The 11539-nt window shown below is 50.1% G+C and overlaps 2 protein-coding genes across 2 annotated transcripts; one reads left to right on the top strand and one right to left on the bottom strand.

The window, feature by feature from the left end:
- The first annotated feature begins 1075 nt into the window (after positions 1-1075).
- Positions 1076-2246, top strand: LOC123445196. Its single transcript, XM_045122152.1, has one exon. It carries the CDS (start codon positions 1209-1211, stop codon positions 2097-2099), a length of 891 nt encoding a protein of 296 aa, XP_044978087.1. The 5' UTR covers positions 1076-1208; the 3' UTR covers positions 2100-2246.
- A 5232-nt stretch (positions 2247-7478) lies between these two features.
- Positions 7479-10889, bottom strand: LOC123445195 (protein YLS7-like). The gene is made up of 3 exons (XM_045122151.1): positions 10045-10889; positions 9633-9910; positions 7479-8552 (listed from the first exon to the last, which is right to left on the bottom strand). Exons 1-3 carry the CDS (start codon positions 10490-10492, stop codon positions 7755-7757), a joined length of 1524 nt encoding a protein of 507 aa, XP_044978086.1. The 5' UTR covers positions 10493-10889; the 3' UTR covers positions 7479-7754.
- Between the last annotated feature and the right edge of the window lie 650 nt (positions 10890-11539).

The raw sequence follows: 11539 nt of genomic DNA, 5'->3' as shown, positions 1-11539 counted from the left end.
CCTCGCAGGCAAGTAGGAGTACTGCATAAGATAAGACGTCCAGTACGTATAAATTCGCAAAAGAAGAAAAAAAAGATATCGGGCCGGGAAGACTCGACGCGGAGAGAAGGAAGGGAGGGGCGTCCCTTTCCGTCCCGTCCCGTCCCACGGCGACGTCCCCACGCCACCGCCAAGGGCCAAAGCCGTCCCGGGGCGACGCTCCCGGCACACAGCCGCACGTGCTGACATGGCCCAGTGAAACGAAACCCCATCGCCCGTCCTCCCGCCGTAGGGCCGCCCGGACCCCGCCACAGTGATGCCGCGGCATATCCATATCCGGAACCAACAGGAACGGGGCCGCCCCCCCGGCTCGGGTATATCCCCCTGTCTGCTGCCTGCCTGCTACGTTGATGCCCCGTCCCAAATCCAATTCCTTTGAAGACACGGGGCACTCGTGAAAGTTTCAACGAGAAGACGTTCCGCCTAATCGCCCAGCGAATATGCTGCTACCCGTGAACCCGCTCGTTCGCGGTCAAGGAGGGGTCACCTAAAAAGCTTTTGAACCTCACCTCCTTCTAGAACAAGAGACGCGGTACTACTCAAAACACGACACCAAATTACCACTGCCATCACCACCGCCATTTTCCCTCGATCGTTATCGTCTTCGTACCGTGTTTTCTACAAGGATGTCATAAACGAAAACGTACATGTCGCGTTCACTGGCACGCACGATCGTATCCACGTGTTTACCACATACTGTAACAGCGGGAAACATGTCCAGAGCTGGAAGATGATTAAGATTAGCCACTAGTAAACGTTTCCCTTTACCATCGTCATCCATCAGTCAATCAACTCACAAACAAACGAGGCGCGATTAAATAGCTTTTGACGTGACTATTTTGGGCGCCTAACCTCGTAGCACCGGACCGGAGCAGCATATTCCAGGGCTGAACCCTCTCACAGGCAGCCCGCGGCGTCCAGAAGAAAGAAACAATGGCAATCAATCCGCGCGTCACCCAAGGGTTAATCCGCCGAATAAACCCTTCGCCCAACCACCCTATAAAGCCGCGCCCCGCGACTGTCAACCTCTGTCCTCCCGGCACCGCACACCGCAGTCTCCGAGCTCCATTCCAGCCACAACGCGCGCGCACACACGCAGCCGAGAGCGCGCTCTCGCTCGCTCGCTCGCCGGCGACGACGACGACATAGACGTACAGATACAGGCAGGCATGGCCGTGTACATCCGCCTCGACGACGCCGTGCGCGCGCGCCTCCGCGGGGACGGGGGCTGCACCAGCAGCGGCAGCGACCACGACGCCTCCGCCTGCCTCTCCGACCTCGTCCAGGCCTTCCTCGAGACGGACCCCGCCGCCGGCCAAGGGGACGAGGCGCCCGGCCCGGCCCCGAAAGGACGGGACGGGTACGACTCTGACGATGCCGATGGCGCCGCGGAGGCGGCCGCGTCCGTGCGGGGGCTGCTCGACCCGCCGGCCGCGGACGACCCCTTCCGGATCAGGCTGGCGGCCGCCGTGTCCGCGGCGCTCGACGCGGAGGCGCCGCTGCGTGGCCACGGCGCGGCGTTCAGGCGCGCGGTGATGCGGCGGCTCCGTGCCGCCGGGTACGACGCCGGCGTGTGCACGTCGCGCTGGGAGACGTGCGGCGGCCTGACGGCCGGGACGTACGAGTACATCGACGTGGTCGTGCCCGGCACGAGCACGGCCGCGGCGAAGGCGGCGAAGCGAAGCAGGTACATTGTGGACGCGGACTTCCGGGCGGGGCTGGAGGTGGCGCGCGCGACGGCGGAGTACGCGGTGGTCGTGGCCGCGGTGCCGGCGAAGGTCGTCGTCGCGCGGGAGGAGGCCGTGGGCCGAGCCGTGCGCGTGGCCGCCGACGCCGCGCGCCGGTCGCTCCGGTCGCACGGCCTGCACGTGCCGCCGTGGCGCAAGAGCCGCTACATGCTCGCCAAGTGGCTCGGCCCCTACAAGCGGTCGCCGTCCACCTCGTCGGCGTCCTCCGGGGCAATGCCGGCGGCCGGCGCCACAGGGATGGACGTCATCAAGTGCCGCGCCGTCGGCTTCTTCCCGTCCCAGGCCACCACGCCGGCGGCGAGGATCAAGTAGCTCCTAGGCGTCCCCGGAAGATCGACGCCATAGATGTAGTAGAGAGAAGATGATCGGTCGGTTCGAGCGGGCCTCGAGTTCGTTCTTTTTGTACAAACATTTTTGGTCTAGTTGATTATGAAAAAGAGCAAATTGTTCTTCCATCCATCCACCATCCACACGATCGAAATCGTCAACGTTCAACCAGCCATGACAGTGGCACGATTAAACTATGGATCTTGGTCAGCTGGAAACATAAAGGCGTGCACAAAGATTTAACAGCAGAATGAAAAAAATAAAAGAAGGATGGAAAAGGAGCCATGAAATGGTGGACGCGGCGGGCAGGTGTAGCCGGATTAGCATGGGTCGAATGACAGGGCATTACTTTATCTCTCTGCGGTGGCTACCTGTCGGCGACGAGAGATCGTACTGCTAGTAATTAATATTAACAACGCGATCGACCAAGCAAGCAAGATATGTTTAGTGTTATCCCGAACGAATCGAGCGAGATGGAATTCTCGGGGTGTGATCTTTCGTACGATATTTGTCTCCTCAAGGACCCTCATAAGCACCACATGGCGTTCACCGATGTACTGCTGCTGCTGCTCTCTCTATACACACTCTCTCTCTCTCTCTCTCTCTGCATTTCAGGCTTATAAACAAGATTAGTAGGTAAGCAAGTGTAACAGCATGCCCGTAGCAGCGTGAGGGAAACAACGGGGCTGTCATTTGGACGGATGATTAGTTGTGCACAGTGGTTGGGACTGGAGGGGATAAGGAAAAGGTGATGGAGTTGGGAGGAAATAATTCTGAGTGAGCGTGGTCCATACTTGTTAGATGGATAACGGAGTAATGTAGTGGGGGCTAGCGACGAGACCTGTCCACTCGAGCGCCCGTCGTCTAGCTTCTTCACCAACTGATTCCGTCGTCGTCCGTCTCTGATCGATCAGCCGCGACCGGCAGGCACATCCCGGCGGGGGTGACGAGGCTCCAGTCCATTGGCGACAGCGCTAGCTGCGTGCCAAAGAAGCTTACACCTGGAGTCTAATGGTCCCTGATCGATGCCATGCACGCATCATCTCATGTCTGATCGCTCGATCTACTAGCTTCGTGTGCGTGCGTGTGTGTGTGATCGTCTCGCTTTCGAGCGGTACCACCACCGGTCGGTGTGGGGTGGCCACCTGTGGTGGTGCAACTGCGATCGCTCGTACCTTCTCGGTTGGTGGTTTTGGCTTTTTTACGTCCGTTTCCTTTCTCAGGTTACGAGCCGCGCTGCTCGTAGATTTCGCCTAAATTTGCGTGGGCGGGGACACGATCGAGTCACGCGTACCACCGGCCTGGTGCGTGTAGATCGCAGAAGTCGGTATATTGTAATATCTCGAATGTTTTCGGACAAAGACAGAACCGCACCAAGGACACGACACATGTGCAATGATAGACATGATGAGAGCGCCACCTTGACGTGACACAATGAATGAATGGTGAGGGCTGGCTGGCTGGCTGGCTACCTTAACCTGGCCGTGGATGAAAGCTGAAGAATGCTCCGCCCAAAGGCTCCCTGCAATATTAAGCAATATTTGATGGATTAGGGTCACATATTTTGTTTTATTTCATTTCGTTTTTTGAGAAACAAGCATCCATGTATTAACCTCTGTCAGCATCAGAATCGTGTTGGATGCATACAGTCATGCAGGATTAGTATGAACCTGATAGGCTGATACGTCCAAGTACTCGCAACATTCAGCTTAGAGGCGATTTTGGCAGTGTAGTGGGCAGCCAATATTGGCCGAGAGCGGCGGTTTGGTGCTCGGTTGCATCTACACCTGTATGAACAGTAAATCCATAAAACACGAGAGACTTGTAGGTGCTGGCAAATTTTTCATGAAAAGTTACGGGCACTTGGAATAGTCTTTCAACTTTGATGTGTGTGTTTTATACATTTTTTCATATTTGTATGGTGTTTTCTTTGAATTTACTGTTCATGAGGGGAGCATCTGAACCCGGGATCAGAGTTGGATTTTCACATTTCTTACATGATTAAAATCGAAAGAAATACACCTCCTAAGATATAAAATCTTGGATTTGATACAACACAGGGAGGACACATAATCTATTAACTACTACACAAATTAATCAACTAAAGGGTATCATGGTTATTTCCCCATGGCCTCTTTTATTTCAGATGGTCCAGATTGCCCACATGCGGCAGAGAACAGCACAGCAGAGCTCCTGTGGAGATAAAGCATTTATCAACCAAGTCATGTGACCAAGTAACAGGGTGTAAAAGCATCTATAACCGGGCATCTCAAACCCTTTTTAAACGTATGGACAGGCTGCTCAGTCATTGTCCAGTAAGAAAAATCGATCTGGACAGGCCTCTCAAACGTCAGGGCTGATCGGCACTTCCATTTTCAGCCTAAATATGGAGCGTATGGGGGAGCCCGGGCACGCCCGCCACATTGCACTGACGGCTTGGCCCCACGTGGACTCATCGGGAAACCCAACGGTCTGAATGGCGCCTCGACCGTCGGGGCGGTGTAAACGCCGCGTGGCGCTGACCCGGCTCCCTACGCGAGGTCAGGGCCGACTATTCAATCCGGCCGACGCCCCCAGCCCTAGCTCATATGCCTCCTCCTTCTCTCTGTCGCCACCTGAGCCCGTCCGTCTCCTCTTGCAGTCCCCTCTCCGTCAGGATGGTCCACGGGCTCATCATCACGTACACGCAACTCACATCGGAGCGACACCTTCAAATCAAGGCGGAGATCCAGGCTCGCTGCGCCGCCCACATCGCTACGGGTCTCCCTCCGGATTCGCCGGAAACGAAGGAGGAGGAGGAGGAGGAGGACGACGACGAGAAGCAACAACATGAGGCGGAGGAGGAGCCGGAGGCCATGGAGGAGGAGGCTCCCGGCTTGAGCATGGTGAAGGCGGAGTTTGTCGTCGTCCAATTGGAGGAGATGACGGAGCAGTAGGCCATCCTGGATTCCATCCGGGATGAGGCCGAGGTGGAGTCCAACCGTTGACTCATCCGGCAGAGGTAGGCGATGGCCGATGCCCTCTTCGATGAGCTGGACACGGAGATTGAGGCGAAGAAGGCCGTAGCGGAGCAGCCATAGGGGCGGAGCTGCGACAGATGGCCATTTATCCGCCGGAGGGCACGGAAATCGTCGACATCTCCGACGATGAGTAGATAGGTTGTACGTAGTACGTAGGTTTCATTTCTTACATGTTTTTTGTATGGTTTGAGGATCCTAATATGAGTAGATAGGATGTGTCCGCATGAGTTTGAGGGGTCCGGTTGTATATGTTCTAAGCTAGACAATTTACAACCATACAATTATTTAAATAACACAATTAATCAGGGGCTTTTTTTCACAGAAATCTCGGTAGAGTTATAATCCCTAAAAAATCCTAATAGCCTAGGGTTGATTTTTTTTTCTCTAGGGAACGATTCATACAAAATATTGAAGGAAAAATTCATTAACTCAATTTCTCTTGAAAATAATTTGTTTCAGTTGTGATGTAGCCGAGCTCACAAAGTATGATGTAAGATATGAGGGGGGAAATGGGATTGCAATCCTATTATTGCAGTTGCAGGGTTTGAAGGAAAAGGAGGCCCTAGAAGTTTGGAATATAATCCGCGTTGAAGTTTTCCTTGTCTTTCTTTACCTATGTCCAACTATCCCCCAACAGATTATATTCCTGACAGCAACTTGGTGATGCAATTACTTGAAGTAGTCTGCACATTTGCTGCTCTCTTTACAATGTCCACTTGGGGATTGCCGGAATATTTTCTCCGCGTAAGAAATTAAGAATATTATTTTTGTTTGCCGTAACGTATATACATGGGCTGCACTCTGCTGATTTTCAAAGCACGTGTTTGCCCGCAATGGCTGCTGATTTAAGTATCTCAAGTACGTACAAGTATCACTTCAATAATAAGAGTAATAAGTTGGTTAACAATTATAGCCTCGCTGATTAGAGCAGGTCTTAGACTAATACCGCGTGTCTCTCATGGTTGCCCAAAGGAGGAGCAGATAGCAACGGGGGAAGAAAAAAACTGAAGCAAAAGCGTCGACCGATGCAAAGAGAAAAGAAAGGAAGAAAACAAAGAAAGAGAGGAAAAAAAGGTTATGCCACGGCGCCAGGTGTTCAGTATCGTACCGGTGTGGTGTGATATGATAATGTTATCGAGATCTTTGGGAAAGAGATAAGCAGCATACTAACATGGAGGGCAGGGGCCAAGTGGCATATTCCAAAGCACACAACCTAACAGATGAGATCAAGCCATTAACAATGTTATCTCCTCCTCCAGGGAACAAATTTGACGTTACTGACTGGAGAAGGAAGGAAAACAAAAGGCCACGGCCCAATCAAATCAAGCGCATTGTTTTGGTCTCCTGGGGTCTTGATGGGAATATAGTTTGCTTGGAGCCCGCATTTCCTTTCCGTTCCCTCTCTTTTTCAATGAATGGATGGATGAGTGAAAAGAGGAAGGCCTGGTGCTTTCGTGTTTTGTTAATTTATAAAGAGGCAATGGGTTGGCCTCTCTCGATGATCGAGAGAAAGGGAGCGTTTAGAAACATGTTTAGGGACGGCCTTGGGCTAAACTTTTTTGTCAAGAGCTTTCATGTGAAGACCGGTGAGAGTAGAATATATACATCTGGCTGTAAATGGGAGGGTGACCTGATGTTGTTGGAGATAGCAATTGGAATGCAGAACAACTGACCACAGCATGTTTGTACTCCCTCCATCAAAAAGAGAGAAGCTTTTAGATCACTACTGTAGTGATTTAAACGTTTTTATATTTCTTTACCAAGGGAGTAATTGTTAACTGACAAGGCATCGGAAGAATTTGAGACGCGGAAACAATATCCTTTTGTTGTCAAATCTTAAGGTTAGGTCACTTCCATCATTCCCGTGAGAGAGCAAAAGGGCGTTTCCGTCAGACGCTTCACACAATTCGACCTTCGATTTTATATGCCCCTTCAATTCTACAGTATAAAGGTTTGACAAAGGCCTAGAATACACCAACTTGCTGCTAGCAGTAAATAAATGGCATGCATACTGCACAGCTTCGGAGTTCAATAACCAAACCAAGCTCACAGTAGTAATAAAATGCTTTCCAATGGGTAAAAAGTAGGACCAGTACGTGTTTGCTAGATCATTTTATAACAGGGCAAGATCATCATCATCATAGAACTAGAGAGACATGCCTCTACAGTATATGCACCTCTAAGCGAGACCAAACCCGTGTGTGCACCTCTACAGTATATCTACATACAATCACATCGCAATGGAAATGGCAGTTTCATCCCAACGACTTGCAGATACATACACAGAGCACTTCAGCATCTGTTTGGGTATCCAGTACCACAAAGATTGGCCAGAAATCCTTTGTGTGAGAACGTGTCGGGCAAAAAATTTAAGCGAATAACTCCAGATACAGGTGAATTTCTCACTCTTTTTCCATCCCTCTTGCCAAGGGACTGGGAGTTAGGAGCTAAAAGATATCTCCTATTCCGTATCTCAACTGTCGTCATATACTCCTACACATTACCTATAGTTCCTCCTATCTGTAGTGAAACAACAACATAAGCATTCTGATGTACACTGATCTTTAGCGACATTGCATGACGTACCACAAAATGGCAAGTAGCGACCAAGCATTTTTCTTCAGCTGCTTTCTACCTCTAACTCCCTTCGTATGGTCTCAAACAGCATCTCGTTCCATGTATCTACGGGTCCTGGCATGCACCAATGCAGGCAATCCTGAGGAGGAGGCTTCCCATCTGGCCCTCTTTGAGTCTTCTTGTTCGGGTCAGGGCTTCTGTACGGACCAGGATGCCCGTCAGCTCTCAACGCAAAGGGCTCGGTGATGTCCATCAGTTTCAGCTTGGAGCTATGTTTCCCAGAGTTCTGCACCGCCTTTCTGAAGCCTGCGATTTGTTTTTCGTACATTGTATCCGTGTATCCGTTCCTCACCACCACATCCAAGGGCTTTACCTTCCCGGTGCATGATCCACCAGTGTTCCATGCCCCGCCTTCATAATGGTCTGGCGAGTATGTGCGCAGAACAGCTATGCCTGTGAAATTTGGGTGGGTCGCCACAGCAGTCATGCAAGTCTCAACTGAGACACCAAATGCGTCAACGTTGTTTATCTGCATCTTTCCAGCTCCACGAGGCCACCAGAGCTGCCCTCCAACAACATCGCCATTCAGGATATAGGCTGACCGTTTGGCGAACCAGTGTCCAGATGACAGGACAAGCACATCAAAAGAAGCGATAGATTGCATGAAAGTCTCGTCTGCTACATCCAGGAAAACCTTATCAAGACCATTAGGGGCGAACCCCACAGCTTCAATTGATTTGTGCACTAACCAAGAAGACCAGATGCGGATAATAGTTGTTGAGGTTGACCTGAAGATCCACTTGCTCATCCTGCGGCTGCCACGGTTTACTGGTGCTTCTACCTGTCAAAAGGGAGAACATAACATTGATGTCAAGATAGCAAATCGAATAATATGTTGCTCTACGAAATGAGCTATAAATACATTCAATACAAGATCACAAAGTTGATTAGGTTGATCTGAACATCCCAACAAGTAAAGGGAAGAAAGACCTTCAGATGTGTTCTATTATACTCAAACAGGTCACACAATGACAAAACCAAAGGGAAGCGACAAAGCGTCAGAAACTCAGAATCTGCTATAATCTTAGGGATATACTTACTAATAATTCCTAAGACAAGAACTCAAAAGATGTGAGGGACCTCATAACTTGAGAAAGTACATACTTTCGAGAAACAATCTTATCTCAGAATACTTCCTCTGCATAAATTATGTAACGATACATTTTCAACTGTTCAAATCAACAATCAGTATAGTGAGGTCGCAAGAGATGCCTTTCAATAAAGGGCATGATTTAAAACAACTAGTTTTGCTTTCAACATCAGGAAATTATAACGCTCTCTCCTGCTCATCAGAGGCTGTTCTTCTTTGATAAGCACATGAGCTCATATTACAATTTCATCCCAAATGCTTCCACGTGATATGAGAAAAAGAAAATATCTGACAGCAATATCTAAACTGTAAACCACATTCTCTTGAGGCATGGTATAAGATGTGCAAGATGACAGCATTGGTTCCTATGGTTGACAGTGGACAACAGCAGTAACCCAGTAACTTGTCCAGCATAAGGCAAGACACTTGCAATATAACAATATGAATCAACCTGACAATGAATCCTCTACGAGATCGATAGTTCTCACCAGCTTACAGGAACTATGTACATATGGTGAGGTTTTAGTTTTTAATTACATTGTAAATAATGTTGCTACAAGCAAGCCTCATAAAACTAGAAACTCAGACTAACACCTTAACTCAGACTAAATCATTTATCAAAAGGTGTTAGATCTTGTAGCGACTTAATCAGATTTCAGCAAAAATAATACATGTCAATAGAATTTGTAGTGCATAGTATTTGGCAAGCTACTACGTAGGCGAATTACAGTGAGAACATAAATCATTAATAGTATCAGTGAAATATCTCACCTGCCACAGAATGCAAAGGAGAGATTCCATCTGATTTCGAGCAACCGAGTCCCCAACAAAGGCAAGAGTCTTGCCTCTCATTAACTCCAGGAACTTACTCCCATCAAAGTGTGGGAGGGTGCACTGTTCAGGTTTCCATCTCCAGCTCTCATAGTCCTTGTCCGGTCGCCCGTTTCCCTGACAATTCTGCATCTGCGTGATGATAGGGCAAGAGTTGTTTGTGTACAACGGCCCAGATGAATCAAAAATCCACTCCCCATGATAAAGATCACAGGCACCTATACAATAACGCAGGTCAATTCATCGTATCCCAGCCATGAATAAATCAGTATAATGCAGTGGCAAACAACATTTCATTCATGCCTGTAAGATGTTGTGCAGAAGTCAAACAGGGAAATGAAGTAAAGCTCACCTTGATCAGCCCTTTGAGAATCATTGAGTTTTGGCGTGGTATCATCTGTAGCTACTGGATCCTGTATTTTGCTATCAACAGAAACTGGATCTGGTACCGTGTCATCAACCTCTCTTGTATTCTGAGACCCCTCGCTTGAATTCAGAGTACCATTTTGGGCGCTGTGCTCAGCCAAGGGCTCCTGGCCACCCTGCAGCTCTTTCCCTGGTAACGGAACACCACTGGCGATATCATCCTTGCTCCCATCGTCGGCGGTGCCGTTCCCCTTGGGGTCACTAGCTCTGACAGCAGGGTATTCAGGGAGCGATGCCCCAGGCAGGGGCGAGCCCACCGACAGCGAAATCACAACCAGGATCAGCACCAGCGCCAGCGCCGACAGCACGGCGGTGGAGAGCCACCGCCGGATCCCCCCGGCCCCGGCCGCGGCCTTCTTCCCCGGCAAGCTCATGGCCGCATCCGAGACCCGCAACCTCGAATGATTCCTCCAAGGGCCCAACGATTAGCCCCTACGATTCAGGGGGGCGGATCTGGAACGGCGCGCGCGCACCGGGAATCCGTGGAGCTCGGTGGGGTTTGCCTAATCGCTGGAGGGAAGGACGAAATGCTCGTACCTCAAATGTTCGAAATTTGGGGATGGCGCGGAGGCAACGGGTGCGCGGTGAGGTAGATCGGGTATGCCTACGGCGGCGAACGCGCGTGGGGAGGCGCCGGCGGCGCGGCCGCAAAGCTGTCGCGCGGCGCCGTCGGAGGTATGGGTAGACGAGAGGAAGAGGAAGAGGAAGGAGGAAAGGAAGGCATGGGACGGTGGAGAAGTCTACCAATACCCGAGACATTCTCGGCAGGTAGATCCGAGTTCGTGTGCCGCGTCGCCAGAAGGGTTAAACCAACGGAGAGTTTGAACGACTCAATGGTGTCGACGTTTTTGTTCTACTCTACTTGTTATCAATTCAATTCAAATACATTTAAGAACACGGCTGTGACGCCGAACGCAAAAAGAAAACGGAAATGACAAGTCCCGAACGTTTCGAATTTTAACCCGGGCAACCCGAACGTCACGCGAGATCGACAAACATGGCAAACATCGTCGAAAGAATGATTCCTCTACGTTGGATCGGGACCGTGGTTGCAGTTGACGTGTGCGAACCCTTCACGGGGATTTTGTTGTGTTAGAGTAAAACGAGATTGAATGAAAGTGATCCTGTTTCTATTGATTCTCAAGTATATATATATCTGGAAGAGGTGCGAAGAAGAGGTGTCTGTTTGAAGGCATCCCTTCAGAACAGGTACCTGTTGGCAATAGAGAGAGAGGGGAGACACGACTGTTCGGGTTGGACACATCCCTTAGATTAATGTACTAATTAATTTCTAACACTCCCCCTTGTACAACACCGCTCCTTGAATGTTTCATCGTTGAAAGCTTCTTGCATATAGATCTTTCATCTTGAGAAATCTTTCAGATAATCTTGAGAGTCTCCCCCAAAAACCTTATGGGAAA

This window comes from Hordeum vulgare, chromosome 3H (assembly GCF_904849725.1).
Source record: "Hordeum vulgare subsp. vulgare chromosome 3H, MorexV3_pseudomolecules_assembly, whole genome shotgun sequence".
NCBI classification, from domain to species: Eukaryota; Viridiplantae; Streptophyta; class Magnoliopsida; order Poales; family Poaceae; genus Hordeum; species Hordeum vulgare.
Note: the sequence above shows the minus strand (reverse complement) of the source record. Positions and strands in the feature narration are given on the sequence as shown.

Bases quoted from the DNA above. Each gene is read 5' to 3' on its own strand.
- LOC123445196 (XM_045122152.1), top strand. From the start codon at position 1,209: ATGGCCGTGTACATCCGCCTCGACGACGCCGTGCGCGCGCGCCTCCGC.
- LOC123445195 (XM_045122151.1), bottom strand. From the start codon at position 10,492: ATGAGCTTGCCGGGGAAGAAGGCCGCGGCCGGGGCCGGGGGGATCCGG. The intron at 9,911-10,044 runs GTGAGCTTTACT...GTTATTGTATAG, and splicing joins TTCTCAAAGGGCTGATCAAG to GTGCCTGTGATCTTTATCAT. The intron at 8,553-9,632 runs GTGAGATATTTC...CCCTTTTGACAG, and splicing joins TCCTTTGCATTCTGTGGCAG to GTAGAAGCACCAGTAAACCG.